The sequence below is a fragment of the Eumetopias jubatus genome, unplaced genomic scaffold, assembly GCF_037043125.1.
Source record: "Eumetopias jubatus isolate StellerSeaLion01/CBP00866 unplaced genomic scaffold, mEumJub1_p1.0 scaffold_1, whole genome shotgun sequence".
NCBI classification, from domain to species: Eukaryota; Metazoa; Chordata; class Mammalia; order Carnivora; family Otariidae; genus Eumetopias; species Eumetopias jubatus.
In genome coordinates this window covers 207,247,294-207,267,117 of record NW_028274807.1, presented here as the reverse complement: position 1 = coordinate 207,267,117, position 19,824 = coordinate 207,247,294, and the positions used below count along the sequence as shown (strand labels likewise).

Sequence of the window (19,824 nt, the reverse complement as noted above, 5' to 3'; positions counted from 1 at the left end):
TTAGGAAATCTGGGGAAAATTTACTTGGCATGGTATAAGTCATTTGAAATGAAATTAGTTTGAGGAAATCCAACTTGCCCCAAGTAAGATACAGAAACTTCCAGGCACTTGTGATCCAAGTTTGGGGAAAACATTGGAACACATGAAAATAGACAAAGTGGAATACTGTCCGTACATCAGACAGAAGATTAATAAGTGAGTTACTTAAATGTGTGGAGAAATTGAATTCAAACAAATGGAAATTCCAGGAAATAAATATAAGGTGCAGATTCTACTTCCCTAGTCTGATAGAAAGAATAGGAGTTCCTGGTTATAAGGCTGTAAGCCCTGCAATCATGGGCATTTCTTCAGCCCAAGATGATGGACACTTACATCACTGGAACACAAAAGATTCTTTTGAGAGCTCTCTTTATGTCTCTGTTCCTCAGGCTGTAGATGAAGGGGTTCAGCATGGGCGCTACCACCACGTACATCACCGAGGCTACTGCACCTGAGTGGGAGCTCTGGGGGGCAGCAGAGCTAAGGTACACTCCTAGGCTTGTACAATAAAATAAGGAGACAACGGAGAGGTGAGATGCACAGGTGGAAAATACTTTATACTTGCCGTGAGCTGATGAGATCCCAAGTATGGAAGAAACTATCTTAGAGTAAGAGTAAAGGATCCCAGTGAGGGGACCGCCAGCCAGCAGCATAGTTGCAAAATACATCACAATGTCATTAAGAAAGGTGTCCGAACAGGCAAGTCAGACCACCTGATTGATTTCACAGAAAAAGTGGGAGATTTCCACCAATATACAGAAGGACAGCCATGACACCATTAAGCTTTGTAATAAGGAATTCAGGGCACTCATGATCCAGGACGCCAAAACCAGCAGTCCACAGAGCTGGGGGTTCGTGATGACCATTTAGTGCAGGGGGTGAGAGATGGCCACGAATTGGTCATAGGCCATCACAGCCAGGAGAAAGGCATCCAATCCTGCAAAGAGTGGAAATAAGTATATTTGAGTGATGCAGGCTTCACAGGTTATAACTCTGCTCTGAGTCTGATTGTTCCACAGCATCTTGGGGATGGTGGTGGAGGTGAAGCAGATATCTACAAAGGACAGGTTGTCCAGGAAGAAGTACATGGGGGTGTGGAGGTGGGAGTCTGAGCTGACGGCCAGGATGATGAGCAGGTTCCCAAACACAGTGATCAGGTACATGGAGAGGAAAAGCCCAAATAGGACTGGCTGCAATTCTGGTTTCTCTGAAAATCCCAGAAGAAGAAACTCTGAAATTCCTGTATCATTTCTTGGTTCTATGTGGTCGAGGGGACTACCAGGGAACAAAAAATAACATGACTAATTTTTTCAATAATTAACAGTATAAATATCATTGAAAGTATACAATTTCTATTTTACATTCAACTGTGAATATACAAGGGCGCCTGGGTGGCTCAGACGGTTGAGCGTCTGCCTTCAGCTCAGGTCATGATCCCAGAGTCCTGGGATCAAGTCCCGCAACGGGCTCCCTGATGAACAGGGAGCCTGCTTCTTCCTCTCCCTCTGCCTCTCCCCTGCTCATGCTCTCTCTTCTCTCTGTATCTCTGTATCTCAAATGAATAATAATTTTAAAAAAGTGAATATACATAGTTTTTGTATGAAACTTGTCCCCTGTGGGGATGGCCCCCCTCATGCCAGCTCTGAATAGAAATGCAAATCCCACACATGGCCTGTTCACTAAGTACTCCTGTGTTCTATACGTTCAATGAGAAATTCTGTCACATGTTTAAGGAATAAACTTGAGTACTGACTAACCTCCAGGCAAAGACTGTAGGTGTCAAGAAACAAGTCTGCACAGTTCAAGGATGGAGAAGATAAGCAAAGAAAGGATCAGAGAGAATATCAGAAGGTGACAGGTGCTATGAAGAAAAAGCCAGTAGAAAGGAAAGAGTGCACGGAGGTGTTATTTTTTTCTGGTTGCTCAGGTACACAGGCACACATTTACACAGAGGCTCCAAGGGGGAAACAGCAGGAAACACAAGGTTATCCAGGGAAATGTGTGCCAAACAGATGGAACAAACATTGCGAAGGCCTTAAGAAAAGACTTGGGGTGGGCACCTGGGTGGCTCAGTTGGTTAAGCGACTGCCTTCGGCTCAGGTCATGATCCTGGAGTCCCGGGATCGAGTCCCGCATCGGGCTCCCTGCTCAGCAGTGAGTCTGCTTCTCCCTCTGACCCTCCCCTCTCTCATGCTCTCTCTATCTCATTCTCTCTCTCAAATAAATAAATAAAATCTTTAAAAAAATAAAATAAAATGAACTTTTTTAAAAAAAGAAAAGACGGGCTTTTTTTATTAATTTTTAAAACTTGAGTGTGGTCGACACACTATGTTACATTAAATTTGGGTGTACAACACAGTGACTCAACACGTTTAAACATTGCACCGTGTGGAGCTTCCATCTGTCACCACACGATGCTATTATGATATCGCTGACTATATTCCCTAGGCTCTGCCTTTTATTCCTGTGACTCATTCATTTCTTAACTGGAAGCCTGTATCTCCCACTCCCCTTCAGCATTCTGCTTTTTCGTTTGTTCGTTTATTGTTTTAAAAAATCAAGGCTTAAGCTACGAGGAGGCAAGAGAGTGGAAGAGTAGGGGACCTCGTTTCATCTGGTCCCTTGAATTTAGCTAGATAAGTATCAAATCATTCTGAACACCCATGAATTCAACCTAAGATGTGAGAAAAGAATATCTGGAACTCTACGAGCAGAAAAGCGACCACTTTCTGCAAGGTAGGAGGTACGGAGAAGTGAATCTGAGGGGAGATATCAGAAGATAAACAGTGGGGGAAGGGAGCCTCTCTAAGCCAGCTACCAGAAAGTGATACAGCCCTAGAGGGCCAAATCGGAACCCTTAGAAATCTGCTCCAGTGAGAGACGTCCCTGCCTGAAAGGTGCTCAGGTAGAAATGGGCAGAATTCTAAGTGGGACTGTGTGGTCTCAGGATTCCCAGAGTCACAGAATTAGTGGGGGTGCCTGAGCTGGTACAGTTCCCAAGCATTAGAGTGGGGAAACTGGTTACAGTCAGCAAGCCCAGGAGGGGTCTCAGCTGGGTTTGTCATAAACTGTGAGCTGGGGCCAACTGGGAGACTGCTCTCCACCTCCGGACCCTGCAGAGGACTGGCATGTGGGGACCCTCTACCAATCCCAGGGAGGGGTGGGACGGTGATGAACATGGATGCAAAACTTCTCACCAAGATACTAGTCAATAGGATCCAACAGAACATTAAAAGGATTATTCACCAAGACCAACTGGAATTTATTCCTGGACTGCAAGGGTGGTTCAACATCGGCAAATTATTCACTGCCATACCACATTAATAAAAGAAAGGCCAGGAATCATATGATCCTCTCAACTGATGCAGAAAAAGCATTTGACAAAATACAACATCTTTTCTTGATTAAAACTCTCCAAATGTAGGTTAGAGGTAACATACCTCAATATCATAAAAGCCATCTACGAAAAGACCACAGTGAATATCATTCTCAATGGGGAAAAACTGAGAGCTTTTCCCCTAAAGACAGGAAGACAACAGGGATGCCCACTCTCACCACTATTGTTCACATTACTAGAAGTCCTAGCCCCAGCAATCGAAGAAATAAAAGGTATCTGAACTAGCAAAGAAGTCAAACTCTCACTCTTTGCAGATGACATGATACTTTATGTGGAAAACCCAAAAGACTCCACCCCCAAATTGCGAGAACTCATACAGCAACTCAGCAACATGGCAGGATACAAAATTAATACACAGAAATCAGTTGCTTTTCTATACACTAAGAATGAAATTGAAGAAAGGGAAATTAAGATATCGATCTCATTTACAATTGCACTAAAAACGATAAGATACCTAGGAATAAACCTAACCTAAGAGGTAAATGATCTATACTGTAGAAAGTACAGAACACTTATGAAAGAAATTGAGAAAGACACAAAGAGATGGAAAAACATTCCATGCTCATGGATTGGAAGAATAAATATTCTTAAAATGGTCATGCTACCCAGAGCAATCTACACATTCAATGCCATCCTTATCAAAATACCATCAACATTTTTCATGGAGCTGGAACAAACAATCCAAAAATTTGTATGGAAAAAGAAAGACCCTGAATCACCAGGGGAATGTTGAAAAAGAAAACCAAACCTGCGGGCATCACGATGCCTGACATCAAGCTCTATTAGAAAGCTGTGATCATCAAGACAGCATGGTACTGGCACAAAAACAGACACATAGGTCAATGGAACAGAAGAGACAGCCCAGAAATGGACCCTCAACTCTATGGTCAACTCATCTTTGACAAAGCAGGAAAGAATGTCCAATGGCAAAAAGACAGTCTCTTCAACAAATGGTGTTGGGAAAATTGGACAGCCACATGCAGAAGAATGAAACTGGACCATTTCCTTATACCACACACAAAAATAAACTCAAAACGGTTGAAAGACCTAAATGTGAGACAAGAGTCCATCAAAATCCTAGAGGAAAACAGAGGCAGCCACCTCTTCGACCTCAGCTGCAGCAACTTCTTCCTAGAAACACTGCCAAAGGCTGGGAAGCAAGGGCAAAAATGAACTATTGAGACTTCATCAAGATAGAAATCTTTTGCACAGCCAAAGAAACAGTCAACCAAACCAAAAGACAACTGACAGAATGGGAGAAGATATCTGCAAATGACATATCAGATAAAGGGCTAATATCCCAAATCTATAAAGAACTTCTTAAACTCAACACCCAAAGAACAAATGATCCAATCAAGAAATGGGCAGAAGACATGAACAGACATTTCTCTAAAGAAGACATACAAATGGCAAAGAGACACATAAAAAATGCTCAACATCAATTTTCAACAGGGAAATATAAATCAAAACATGATTGCGATACCACCTTACACCAGTTAGAATGGCTAAAATTAACAAGACAGGGAACAACAAACATTGGCGAGGATATGGAGAAAAGGGAACCCTCTTACACTGTTGGTGGGAATGCAAGCTGGTACAGCCACTCTGGAAAAACAGTATGGAGGTTCCTTAAGAAGTTAAAAGTAGAGCTACCCTATGACCCAGTAATTGCACTACTTGGTATTTATCACAACAATACAAATATAGTGAAATGAAGGGGCACATGCACCCCAATGTTCGCAGCAGCAAAGTCCAGAATAGCCAACCTGTGGAAAGAGCCGTGATGTCCATTCATACCTACCATTTACATCCACGTGGATGGAACTGGAGGGCAATAAGCTAAGTGAAAAAAGTCAACCAGAGGAAGACAATTATCATATGGTTTCACTCATGTGAAATATAAGAAATAGTGCAGAGGATTATAAAGAAAGGGAGGGAAAACTGAATGGGAAGAAGTCAGAGAGGGAGACAAACCATGAGAGACTCTTTAATCTGGGAAACTAACTGAAGGTTTCTGAAGGAGAGCTGGGTGGGGGAATGGAGTAACTGGGTGATGTGCATTAAGGAGGGCACGTGATGTGATGAGCATTGGGTTGTATATGCACCTGATGAATTTGTGAACACTACATCTGAACTACTGATGTACTATATTTTGGCTAATTGAATTTATATAAAAAGAAAAACCAAAAAATTAAAAAATAAAAGATCAAGGAGGCTCAAAAGAAAGCCAGTACGTAGAGGGGAATGATCAAGTGAGAGAGTGATGAGAAGTGGTGGCTGAGAACGTTGAAGAATGGGGTGGCCTCCCTGGTAGTGATGAAACTTCATTACACAAGGAACTCCCTCCTTCACATGGTGTACCTCAAACAGGATCAATTTTGTTTCCATGGAATTATTGCATGGAAATGGTCTCCCTTCTTATTTTCATATATTAGGTAATAATCTGGCACCGGTATTTTAAGGGTCACATATAAGAGCAATGGGTTCCAGAAACCCTGCCTTGAGAAATTCTGATGTTACCCACACAAGGACACATACACACACACACTATGGCCTCCTGGGACCATGGCACTACCAGGATGTTCTCAACCCCAACCACAATAACTAGGCAAACAATACTATGAGGTAAGCTGACAACATCGCATTGTCTTTCCCCTAAAAATGTAAAACTTCATCCAAATTCCAATAGTTAAGTCTCCAATGAGCATGTGATCATGAGTCTCCAATTTAATATGTTCATTTTGTATCCAGTATTTAAAGAAACGTAAAAAAATCATTCCCAAAATTTTGAGGAAGAAATGTGGGGAGAAAGATCTAATAAGCTCAGGGGGCCCGTAGAAATGGTGAGGAGCAGTAAATGTCCTGGTTCTGGCAATATTCCAACCCCAGTTGAAGCACCTTGATGCCCAGACTAATAAAGAAGCAAAGGAAAATTTATCCAAAAGAAAAAAGTAGGGATGTCTTTACGGTTATCAAGACATCTTACTGATTGAACGTTGCACCAGAATAACAAGCAAAGGGAAGACACCCACAATTCACAAAAGGAACTACACACAGTACAACAGAAGTTGGGGATTTTAAAAGATGATTTGCTAAAAGAACTTTTCTAAATGACATAAAATGCAAAACTTCTAATTAGAAAGTCAGGTTTTGAATTTTGGATCTACTCATATTTCCTATTTGAACTTGGAGCACAACCAGACTGTTCCAAATGTTAATATCCTCCCCTAACTAGTAGGGCTAGAGATGTCCAACCTCCTCAGGTGGTTGACAGATTTAGTGAATATATGGAAAGAGCTTAACATAGTCCCTCCTGTTGATAACGAGTGCTGATCATTGGTGATGAGATTTGGCTGAGTTTTCTCGGATTGCTTCCCCACCTCTGGGTCCCCAATTCCACAGCCTTCTTTCAGCTCCTTGTTGGCTCTCCACCTACCACAGGGTGGCGCCCTCTAGCGAGTATTCACATTTACCCAGAGAGATCTTTCTATATTGCAGTTAAGTTACTGTCCAACTCCGCACCTTAACACCTTCCTGGTGACTCCCTGCTGGAGACTGAACCCCAAATTCTGTAGTCCCAACACTTGGCTTGCCTCCCCTGACTGACCCTCCAGGTTCCCACTCACACTGTCTTGCCCACATCGATGTCACAAACACTGAACTTGAGTTGTAGCTTCACCTGAAGCCCCAATCTCCAAGGCTCAGAGCCTCCATACACAGCTGCCCTCTGCTTGGAGTCACTCCCTGGTCTGTTTAGGATCATTCACCTCCTCTCCATCTTCACAATCCCATCTCCTCTTTCAGACTCCAAGGACTCATCTCCTTCACTAACCTGTTTTTGTTTTGCTGGGCTTTTGTAACATTCCCTCAAAAAAAAAGGACACTTTCTCTTGCAATAATTTAGAAGTAGGGGTTATCAGGGTGTAATTTTTATTTAATTCTATGTCCGTTTTCCCGCTAGAATGTGAGTGCATGGGGCATGTTATAAATAACCCTGCCCTTTACCCCCAGACACAGTTTGGATAGGAACAGTAGGAATAAATACATATTGCATAAAGGAATGAGAGAATCTGTGCTCACAGAAGTTGCCAGTGATGAGAGAGAGAACAGAAGTAGGGAGTTACTAGCAACAGGAATGGAGGATGTGGGAGAGGAATATTTTCCATATTCTGAGCTTGGGACCATTTGTGGGTCAGGTTGTGGTTTGTAAGAATAAAATAGAATAGAATAAATAAGGCACAATAGGAAATATTAGAGTGCATCCTACGTAGTCAGGGTGCATAGCAAATCATTTTCGTGTAAGTTCAACAGACCTTTCTTTTTTTTACATATAAATAAATTGACTAGAAATGAATGAGCTCACCCACCAACAAACACAATGGTCTCTTGGCCCTGGGCTCAGCTGGTTAGGCTTCCAGGTGACCTCAGGTAAAAGCTCTCAGCTTTCATTCCCTCTGAACCTTTCCTGAAATACCTGCTGAGCTCTGAGACTCACCGGGATGGGGTCTCTGAGAGGAAGGTCTCCATGTGGGGGTCCGAACTCCTTCCTGGATGTTTCATGGTGGAGACTGAAGCTCTGTTCCCAGACAGGATGGCAAGAAGTAGTGAAGCATGGGTCCCACAGTCAGACTTAGGAATCCAAAAGCAAAAACCATGTCTCCTCCAGCTTGAAACGGTTGAACGTGCTCAGAGCCTACAGCAGAGGAGATATTTATAGCTCCTTATGTTTGCTGTATCTGTTCCCTATACCTGCTCATTTGACACATTTCCCATTATTACTCCAACCCCTGAGTACATCAGCCCATGGGAACTTATCTGGACTGAATGAAATTCTTCCCTGTAGATTCTCCGTTCCCAAGAGACCAGATAAAATTCAGGTGAATCCACTGTTTGTTACTCCTCCCTGAACTCTCCTGGCTTCCAGAACTCTAACACTAAAACTTTCCAGAGGGCTGAGTGAATGTTTTTTTTCCAAAACTAAGATGAGGAACCTGCTTTGACCATATTCTTTGGGTCTCCAAAACATTGACTTGTGGTGGGAGCACAACTCCTCATAGCTCCAGAAAATTGTTCTTCCTACTCCAACAAGTAAAAGTCTGTTCCTTTCCTATAAAACCACGGGTACAACAATCCTTGGATTCATAATTCTTTTCACAAATCAATTAGGAACTTTGTATGTTTCATACAGGTTAAAAGTTGATATTTAGTCTTTAGGTTTTAAAACATTTGATATTATAAGAAATCTACTTAGACCATTTAAGGTATCATGGGCTGAACTCAGACTCTTATATGAATTCTCTCATTTATTTTGTGCAAAAGCCATTCTATGAGGAACATAAAGTGATAAGCCTCATTCCACATTTGCAGAAATGTACTTGGAAGGGTCGAGTGATCAACCCAGAATTATAATCTGGGTCATTATAATGTACTTTGATTGGAATGCAACCAGATAGGCCAAGGGTTCTCAACCAGGGATGATTTTTGCCTTCCAGAGGACACTTGAAATTATCTGGAGAAATTTTTGACTGTCATAGTGTGGGAATTGCTACTTTTAGGGTGGCTGAGACAGTCTGCATTTGTATCTAGCTCCCATTCATCTTGGTGTGTAGACACATTTGAGGTCAAGGCTGTGGTCCAGTGTCAGGGTTAGTTGTGTTCTTCTTCTCCCAGAATACCTCTTCCACCTCAGGTCTGACTTTTGGTGCTCAAACAAGTTAACAAGTGTCTCTTTTCCCTCGTGACAGAAATTGAACATGTAAAGTCTTTGTTTCCTGTCCATAAAGTGGAGAAATTCCATCTAAGGATTTGGTCAGAGAACTTAGTAATATTTTAGAGCTCACAGAAAATTCCCTGGCACAGAGCGGGTGCTCCATCCACGAAGACAATTGTGACCATTTAAGTTCCACATTTCCTAAGCTCATGAGGACACCATAAAAGGTCTGTTAGGATAGGAAGTGAGTCCAGGATTACTCTGCCTCTGGGACAGTTTTCTGCGTGGGTTGGGAATGAAGTGGGTGTCATTGGCAGCATCCTGAAAAACTGGGCGCTCATCCCACACTCTCACATTCATTCCTGGGAGAAGTCCCCAAGATTCTGCTGAACATCCAGACTCACAGCAAAGCCATAACATAGGAAGGATGCCTCAGCCAGACATTTGATGTTAATGTAAATGTTGGATATTCATCCTTTCTGATGGCTGAGTAATATTCCATTGTATATATGGACCACATCTTCTTTATCCATTCATCTGTTGAAGGGCATCTAAGCTCTTTCCACAGTTTGGCTATTGTGGACATTGCTGCTATGAACATTGGGGTGCATATGCCCCTTCTTTTCAGTACATCTCTGTCTTTGGGGTAAATACCCAGGAGTGCAATTGCGGGGTCATAGGCTAGCCCTATTGTTTTAAGAAATCCAAACCATTACCGAAGATTACCAAGAAAATATCAGGGTGTAATACCAAGAAAATACATCAAGTGTAAATGACTGGTTATAAAGAGGAAAGGGGAACCCAAGATATAATCTGAAGGAAAGGAGAGAAGACAAGGAAGACCCAAGGAGAGAACTACTTTAAAATGTGTACACCTGGGGAAAAAATAAAAATATTGGATGAAGGAAGCCGGGATCCCTGGGCCTCCATATTGTGGGCCCAGCTACTCAGGAGAGTCCTGTAATGGGCCTGACAATGAGAGGCACCACCCTGCCAAGGAGTCTGCTCAGGGCTCCCTTCATGTCCCTGTTCCTCAAACTGTAGATGAAGGGATTCAGCATGGGGGTGAAAATGATGTTGTACATCACCGAGGCCACCAGACTCGTCCTAGTGGATGAAGTTGCTGCAGAACTGAGGTCGACCCCAAGGCCTGTGCCATAGAACAAGGAGACCCACATGTGGAAAAGGCTTTGTACTTGCCCGCAGCTGAGGAAATGCTGGGTATGGAAGAATCAATTTGATAGTAAGAAGAAAGTATTCCATGGAAAGGAATCATGGCTAGATGCCCAATTGCCGAATACACCACTATGTTACTAATGAGGGTGTAAGAACAGGACAGCTTCAGGTCTTTGAGAAGATCCCCCAAAAAAGTGTGGGATTTCCATGTTTGTGCAGAAGGACAGCCTCAAAAGGGTCAGGGTCTCAAGCAGGGAGCCCATGACACTGATTCACCAGGACTCCAAGGTCAGCGGCCCACAGAGCTGGAGGTTCATGATGACCAAGTAGTACAGGGGTTGACCGATGGCCACAAAGTGATCATAGGCTTTAAATTGTCCAGGCATCCAAACACAATAAAAAAAAAAATATCTGGGGTGCCTGGGTGGCTTAGTTGGTTAAGCGACTGCCTTCGGCTTGGGTCATGATCCTGGAGTTCCGGGATCGAGTACCACATCGGGCTCCCTGCTCGGCGGAGAGTCTGTTTCTCCCTCTCACCCTCTTCCCTCTCATGCTCTCTGTCTCTCATTCTCTCTCTCAAATAAATAAATAAAATCTTTAAAAACAAAAATCTGGCTGAGGCATCCTTCATATGTTATGGCTTTGCTGTGAGTCTGGATGTTGACCAGAATCTTAGGGATGGTGGTAGAGGTGAAACAGATGTCTACAAAGGACAGGTTGGAGAGAAAGAAGAACATGGGAGTATGGAGGTGGGAGTCAGAGCTGATGGCAAGGATGATGAGCAAGAAATGACCATGTTGCTCCCTTAAAACAAATCAATTTATTTTCTGATAGTTCTGGAAGTCAGAAGACTGAAATAGGTCCCCCTGAGCTAACATCACTCTGTCTGCAGAGAAGAGTTCATTGTGGAGGTCTGGGGAGAATAGGTTTTCTTGCCTATTTCAGCTTTAGGGCCACCCGTACTCTCTGGTTTGTGTCCCTTCCCATTACCTTCAAAGCCAACAAAATAGCATCTCGAAATCTCTCTCTAACTCCAAGACTGCTTCCTCCCCCTTCCACAACTGCAGGATGCTTGTCATCTATTGAGCCCAGCTGGATAATCAGAATAACTTTATCCTGGGTCAGCTGACTAGCAATGTTAATCCCATTTGCAACCTAAATTCTCCCTTGCCATGACACAAGACATATCCAAACTTCTGTAGTTTAAGATGTGGAAATATTCGGGGGATATTATTCTGCCGACTAAAGTGTTTTTCCGAGGTATATTTAATTTCAACTCAGGGGCCCTTCTTTGGAGAATCAAACACAATTGATCTCAACTCTAGGGTGAATACTGAGTCTTTTCTCTCCAAACCACACAGGAAGAGGATCACATGGCTTATTTACTAAAATCACCCTAAAGCTGTAAATGGTAAAGTAAACCATCAACTAAAGAAATTCAGTATCATTTCAAAGTTAAGGTAAAGTCAAGGAGGTTAGAACTCTGGAAGGCAGGTAAATTCATGAGAAAGAGGATTAAAAAAAAAAATGGATTCACTTGACTTCTAATCTGCCCTCCCAGGAACCAAGTATCAGCAGGAAAAGTTGCCTTTCTGTCCAGACCAGTTGCCCACTGGGAATGGAGTGCTCTGAGGTGGGAGTAACAATGGAAACAGTGCCTAATGAGCAGACACAGAGCTGTAAATATCTCCTCTGCTGCAGAGCTTCAGCATGGGAAACCTTGGACTGGCCACAACATGGTTGTTATTTCTGGGTTCCTAAGTCTGGCTGGGGGACCCATGCCTCTCTGCTTCCTGCTGTCCTGTCTGGGAACAGAGGTGCGGTCTCCAGCATCAACCATCCAGGGAGGAATTCAGACCTCCACATGGAGACTTTCATCTTAGAGACCCCAACCAGGTGAGCCTGAGAGCTCAGCAGGTATTTCAGGAAAGGAGCAGAGAGAATGGAAGGTGAGAACTTTGACCTGAGGTCACCTGAGACTAGGTACACTCATTTATAATTACTTTACATAGTGTGTTAAAGAGAAGTGTCCATAGGACCCAGCAATACAGGCATCGTTGATGATACATGGTGGGAATGGAAGTCCAGTTGGATGACACAGGGGAAGGAATGGGGGACCTAAAATGGTTCCAGTGGAATTAGAACACATCCGAGGAGTTTTGCAGCTAAGGGGAGCAGGAAATCAGAGTATTTGGCTTGAAGCATGGGTGGTGAACTGTTTAGGGTGTGGTGGGTTTTGAACATATTCTGTATTTATTGAAAGACCCAGACCCATGCAGGTAACTATTCCCTTGCGACAGCAGTTCCTGAGATACACATTTCTCAGAAGCTTCTCTCACACTGAGTATTCACATGGAAAAGTGTGTTTCATATGCAACAAGGGGTATGCTAACTAGCTTTACTTTGTAATACTTCATGACCAAAAAGTGTGTAAACGATGGAGGCATTTGTGAAACGCAGAGAAAACGTTCCCAAATCTGTTCAATGGTGAAAATAACTCATTTACTCACAGGAAGGAACAGTGCTATAAGCTTCCTACATGTGGTGACCAATGCTGTATCCACCCTAGGAGGATGGGTACTGCTGTCCCCACTCTCTGAGTAAGGATAGTCCCATTTGGAACGGATTGATTGTCTCTCCCAAGTTCCAACATCGTATATGTGGTAGATCTGATGTTCAAAACCTGGTTTTCTGATTCAAAAATTTGGCACTTAAAATCATTTGGAAAAGTCTTTTTTTATTTCATCTTTAAAAATCCCCTTCTATTGTCCTACATTGAGTACTACAGTGTGTATTTTCTGTTCTAAATTGCAGGTTTATTCCCTTTGCACATTTTTCTAGAGGGATATTCAATCAGTAAAATGTCTGACATCATAAAAAGCCCACTCTTTTCTTGTTTGGATACACTGTTCTTTTTCTGCTTTGTTAATTATTCTGGGCAGCAAGGGCATGTGGCAGGGGCTGGAAGGCTGCCAGAACCGGGGAAGCTTTCTGCCCATTACAGTCTCTCAGGAATCCCCTGAGTTTATTAGATCTGCTTTACCACTCGTGTCCATTTCTTTCCTGCGTTTTATGAACCTCCTTTTTGTTTTTTTAAAGATTGTATTTATTTATTGGACAGAGAGAGACACAGCGAGAGAGGGAACACAAGCAGGGGGAATGGGAGAGGGAGAAGCAGGCTTCCCGCCGAGCAGGGAGCCCGATGCGGGGCTCGAACCAAGGACCCTGGGCTCCTGACCTGAGTCAAAGGCAGACGCTTGACGACTGAACCACCCAGGCGCCCCAATAACTGACATTTAAAGAAAAACTTTAAAAAAAGAAAAAAAAGTATTAAATAAATAAATGAAGCCCATAAAATTCAACACTTTTATGTTTTTTTTTTTCTTTCCTTGTAGGCAGCACCACCACATGGAAGCAGACAATGACACAGGAATCTCAGAATTTCTTCTTCTGGGATTATCAGAGGAACCAGAATTACAGCCCATCATATTTGGGTTTTCCTCCTCATGTACCTAATCACTGTGCTTGGGAACCTGCTCATCATCCTGGCCGTCAGCTCAGACTCCCATCTCCACACCCCCATGTACTTCTTCCTCGCCAGCCTGTCCTTTGCAGACATCTGCTTCACCTCCACCACCATCCCCAAGATGCTGTGGAACATCCAGACTCAGAGCCAAGTCATCACCTATGCTGGCTGCCTCACACAGATGTACTTTTTCATACTCTTTGGAGGTTGGGATGACTTTCTCCTGACTGTGATGGCCTATGACCGCTTCGTGGCCATCTGTCACCCCCTGCACTACACGGTCATCATGAACCCTCGGCTCTGTGGACTGCTGGTTCTGGTGTCCTGGGTCATCAGTGTTCTCAATTCCTTGTTACAGAGTTTAACGGTGTTGCGGCTGTCCTTCCGTACAAAGGTGGAAATCCCCCATTTTTTCTGTGAATTCAATCAAGTAGTTGGGCAGGCCTGTTCCGACACCTTCCTTAATGATATGGTTATGTATTTCGGGATTGTGCTCCTTGGTGGCTCTCCCCTGGCTGGGATTCTTTATTCCTACTCGAAGATTGTTTCCTCCATACGTAGGATATCCTCAGCTCAGGGCAAGTATAAAGCATTTTCCACCTGTGCATCTCACCTCTCCCTTGTCTCCTTGTTTTATTGTACAATTCTAGGAGTGTACCTTAGCTCTGCTGCTCCCCAGAGCTCCCACTCAAGTGCAGTAGCCTCGATGATGTACACGGTGGTGACGCCCATGCTGAACCCCTTCATCTACAGCCTGAGGAACAGAGACATAAAGAGGGCTCTGAAAAGAATCACTGGGGTTCCAGTGATGTAAATGCCAATGGTCCTTTGGTTGAAGAAGTGCCCATGACGGCAGGGCTCAGCGTCTGACAGCCTGGAACTGCCATTCGTAAATCAGGCTGTGGAACTAGAACCTGCTCCTTCCACATGTGTCCTGGAATTTTCATTTGTTTGACTAATTCCACTTCTCCATACATTTAAGTAACTCACTTTACTAAGCTTCGGCTCTGGCTGATATACAGACAGCTTCCCCTTTGTCCATTTGCATACAATCCCATAATTTTCCCCAAACTTGGACACAAATGCCTTGAAATTTCTGTATCTTACATGGGGCAAGTTGGATTTCTTAAAAATAAATTTAATTCATAGACTTCTACCATGCCAAGTAAATTTTCCCTAGCTTTTCCAGAAGGATAGTGTTGAGTTGTGTTCTCCATTTGAAAGTAACTACACTTGACCACTAAACCCTTCACCTAATTTTATTGTAGATGAAAACAGAAAAGCCCAGGGTTCACCTAGAGTCTGTATATCTTTTTACATCGCTTCCTTCACTCCTCTTCCTGATGATGTGGACTCTAACATTGTTCTATTGAAGTCTCAGGTTGTGACAGGGATGCTCAGGCTCGGATAGCCTGGGCACTCCCCTGCACCCCTGTGCTTCTGGACATTCCCACAGATGCTTCTCTGACCAGAGCCTCTGCTGGGACCACACTGGCCCTTGGGTTCTTACTGTGATTGCAAGACACACCTCAGCAATGCCCATCAGGGAACTGTAACAAAACCAGGTTTATCCTCAGAAGTCCTGGAGAGCAGCTGGGATCCCAAAGCCATTCAGGGAGCTGTCAGAGAGGGAGAGTGGCATTGAGAGGGAGACAGAGCTCCCCTGCGGGATCTGCCTTTATTAGGGCCCATGGCCAGAGTGTTTAGGGGTTTGTGGGTTCACACTTTATTGGAGATTTTTATATGATTAGAATTTGGGTGATCAATGGGAAAATCAGGGTCACTCTTGTGTCAGTATGGAGGTTACCCAGGGCTTTTTGAAGAGGTACTTCATAGCTGGGGCAGCCTGAGCACTTATCTGGTAATTGTGTCCCTCACCTAATAGTGTGTTTACTCAACCTGACTACCTTAGAAATGCATGCGTCAGAGAACAAAAGCTTAATGTCAGGTCATTACATTACAATCAAAATGCTTAATGTCAGGCAGTTACTCTGGAAACATGCTCCTGTGTTTCTGAACTGGTCTCCTGCTTTTATTCTGTGATGCATCTCCCTGTCCAGGAAGCCTACCATAGCCACTGGCAAACACTGAGTAGCAAACATATACCTCCCAGTGCAGTCTACATGGAAAGACAAATTTGAACAAATAGATTGACCAGGTATATTCTTCATGTCAGGATAATCACAAATATAATGATGCAAAATTTCAAAAATTTTATTCCTATACAAAATGTTTCTTTTTTATGATTTCCTTTGTTCTACTCACGTTGGGCCTTCTTTTTTCTTTAGGAAAGAGTACTTTGAATATAAAATCAGTACCAGGGACTGATTTAGAGCAGGGATACCAAATGTGAATTACCTTAATTTAATTTCCTTTTTCCCATATCCCTAGAGACACTGCTTTCTTCCTAGTTAGGAGTGATATCTTCCATCCCTGTTCATTGTGAATCAGCTACACCAGTGCACTAGATCATACACTCAGCTATGGTCCACTACACTTTTTCCTTCAACTATATCCCTGAAGTATAATTATATGTAATAAACTGCACCTATTTAAACTACATAGCTTCACATTTGTGGTGAGCCCATCAAAGCCTAAAGAGTTGGCAGTTGAACCACTATGTTGCACACTGGAAAATAAGAACTTTGTGTGTCAACTACACTTTGAAAAAATTTTTAAATAAACTATACAGTTTGATGCATAGAGGAGTTGGGCAACATTTAGGAGGACATTCTGAATGATTCTGTTTCTATAAATTCCAGAAAGTGCACAATAAGCTTTAACTATTTGTTCTGTAAATTATTAAAATTTCATGCCCCTGACCCTCAGTTTTCTTTTTTTTTGGGGGGAATTTTTTTTAAATTTTTTATTGTTATGTTAATCTCCATACATTACATCATTTCTTTTGAATGTAGTGTTCCATGATACATTGTTAGTGCATAACACCCAGTGCTTCATGCAGAATGGGCCCTCTTTTATATCCATCACCAGGCTAACCAATCCACCCACGCTCCTCCCCTCTAGAACCCTCAGTTTGTTTTTCAGAGTCCATCATCTCTCATGGTTCATCTCCCACTCCGATTTCCCTGCTTCATTCTTCCCCTCCTGCTCTCTTCTTCTTTTTTTGTTTTTTTTTTCTTGAACATGTATTGCATCATTTGTTTCAGAGGTACAGATCGGGGTGATTCAACAGTCTTGCACAATTCACAGCACTCGCCATAGCACATACCCTCCCCAAATTCTATCACCCAGCCACCCCATCCCTCCCACCCCCACCACTCCAGCAACACTCAGTTTGTTTCCTGACATTAAGAATTCCTCATATCGGGGGCGGAGCAAGATGGCGGAGGAGTAGGAGACCTAGATTTCATCTGGTCTCAGGAATTCAGCTGAATAGGGATCAAACCATTCTGAACACCTACGAACTCAACAGGAGATCAAAGAGGAGAGTAGCAACAACTATCTGAACAGAGAAGCGACCACTTTCTGGAAGGTAGGACGTGCGGAGAAGTGAATCTGAGGCGATATTTGGGAGGATAGACGGCGGGGAAGGGGCCTCCGCTGGCCGCTTCTGGCAAGTGCTAGAGCCGCGGAGCACAAAATCGGACCTTTTAGAAGTTGGCTCCGCTGAGGGACGTCACTGCAGTGGCTAAGCAGGGGGTGGAATCTTCCCGGGACAGTGTGGTCTCAGGACCCTTGGGGTCACAGGAAGACGGGGGTGCCTGAGTGCGGCAGAGCTCCCAGGGATCGGAGCGGGGAAGCCGGCTGCAGAGACAGAGCCCAGCCACGGGCTCTCAACTTGGGGTGGCCATAAACTGTGTTCCGCGGCCCAGGCGGGCCACTGCTCCTCCAGCAGGGACCCAACAGGTGGCAGATCTGGGGAGACTCCCCTTCCTTCCTGGGGAGGAGCGGCGTGGGAACGCACCGCAGGGATCTGCTGGGTTTGGAGACTCCACACGGGGTCGGGTGCCACAGATAGCAACGCTCGGTCACAGGCCGGTTGAGCACGGAGAGCGGCCAGAGACCAGGGACAAGGGAGTGACTGCTTTTCTCTGCGGGCGCAGTGAGGAGTGGGGCTCCGAGTTCTCAGCTCCTCCGGGTGGAGATTGGGAGGCCACCATTTTTGCCCTGGTCCTCCAAAGCTGTACGGAGAGCTTGCAGGGAACAAAAGCTCCTGAGAGCAAACCCGAGCAGCTTGCTTAGCACGGAATCACAAGGGCAGGGCAATTCCGCCTCCGGCAAAGACATTTGGAAACCACAGCAACAGGCCCCTCCCCCAGAAGATCAGCATGAACAGCCAGCAAGCCAAGACCAACTTTACCGATCAAGAAGATCGGGAGAACTCCAGTGCTAGGGGAATACGGCACATAGAATTCATGGCTTTTTTTTTACCATGATTCATTAGTTCATCAAAGTTAATTTTTGTTAACTGTTTTTTTTTTCTCCTTTTTCAACCAACATCTTATCAATCTCTTTTTTAAAAAAAAAAAAACATTTTTTATTTTTCATTTTTAGAGTCATATTTTATCCCTTCATAGTAGTTACCCTTATTTTTGGCATATATATATGAGTTGTTCTCTCTTTAAAATTTTGAGATACAGTTTCTTCTAATAGATCAAAATATACCCTAAATCACTAGTGTATGGTTCTGTTCTAGTGTCCTGCCTGATCACATTCTCTCCTTTTTTCTTTTTTTTTTAAATCTTATTTCTTTTTTCAAACAACTTCTTACCTTATCAAGTCCTTTTATAAAATCTTTTATAATTTTCATCTTTACAAGCATCTTCTATCCCTTCATTGCATCAACCCTTATTTTGTACATATATGTCTTTCTTCCTCTAAAATTTTAGGAGGCACTTCTTTCTAGGAGACCAAAATATGCACAAAATCTAGTGTGTGGCATTGATCTATGCACTAGCCTGATCATATTTGTACACATTCTGCTTTTTTTGTATTGTTCTGTTTTTGTTTTTATCTTTTTTTTTCTTTTTTTTTTCTCTTTCTTTTTTCTTTCTTTCCCTTTCTCTTCCCCTGGTTTCAGGTCTTTTCTGATTTGTATACAGTATATTCGCTGGGGACGTTGTAATCCTGAAGCATTTTGTTCTCTCATTCATCTATTCTCCTCTGGACAAAATGACAAGATGAAAAAAATCACCTCAGCCAAAACAACAAGAGGTACTACCGTCAGCCAGAGACTTACTCAATACAGACATTAGTACGATGTCGTACGTAGAGTTCAGAATCATGACTTTAAAGATACTAGCTGGGCTTGAATAAAGCGTGGAAGTTATTAGAGAAACTCTTTCTGGAGAAATAAAAGAACTAAAATCTAACCAAGTCGAAATCAAAAAGGCTATTGATGAGGTGCAATAAAAAATGGGGGCACTAACTGCTAGGACAAATGAGGCAGAAGAGAGAATCCGTGATATAGAAGACCAAATCATGGAAAATAAAGAGGCTGAGAAAAAGAGGGAGAAACAACTACAGGATCACGAGGGCAGAATTCAAGAGATAAGTGATACGATAAGATGAAACAACATTAGAATAATTGGGATCCCAGAAGAAGAAGAAAGAGAGAGAGGGGCAGAAGGTATATTGGAGCAAATAATAGCAGAGAACTTCCCTAATGTGAGGAAGAAAAGAGGCATCAAAATCCAGGAGGCACAGAAAACCTCTCTCAAAATCAATAATAATAGGTCAACAACCCGACATCTAATAGTAAAACTTACGAGTCTCAGAGACAAAGAGAAAATCCTGAAAGAAGCTCGGGAGAAAACATATGTAACCTACAGTGGTAAAAATATTAGATTGGCAACAGACCTATCCACAGAGACCTGGCAGGCCAGAAAGGAATGGCAAGATATCTTCAGAGCACTAAATGAGAAAAATATGCAGCCAAGAATACTATATCCAGCTAGGCTGTCATTGAAAATAGAAGGAGAGATCAAAAGCTTCCAGAACAAACAAAAACTAATA

The 19,824-nt window shown here is 43.1% G+C and overlaps 1 protein-coding gene and 2 pseudogenes across 1 annotated transcript; 1 reads left to right on the top strand and 2 right to left on the bottom strand.

Moving 5' to 3' along the window:
- Nucleotides 1-368: 368 nt before the first annotated feature.
- On the bottom strand, nucleotides 369-7,996 carry LOC114203652 (olfactory receptor 7A17-like; annotated as a pseudogene).
- A 2,097-nt stretch (nucleotides 7,997-10,093) lies between these two features.
- On the bottom strand, nucleotides 10,094-10,708 carry LOC148165150 (olfactory receptor 7C1-like; annotated as a pseudogene).
- Nucleotides 10,709-13,730: 3,022 nt separating this feature from the next.
- Nucleotides 13,731-14,662, top strand: LOC148165149 (olfactory receptor 7A17-like). Its single transcript, XM_088022360.1, has one exon. It carries the CDS (start codon nucleotides 13,829-13,831, stop codon nucleotides 14,660-14,662), a length of 834 nt encoding a protein of 277 aa, XP_087878486.1. The 5' UTR covers nucleotides 13,731-13,828.
- The last annotated feature ends 5,162 nt before the right edge of the window (nucleotides 14,663-19,824 follow it).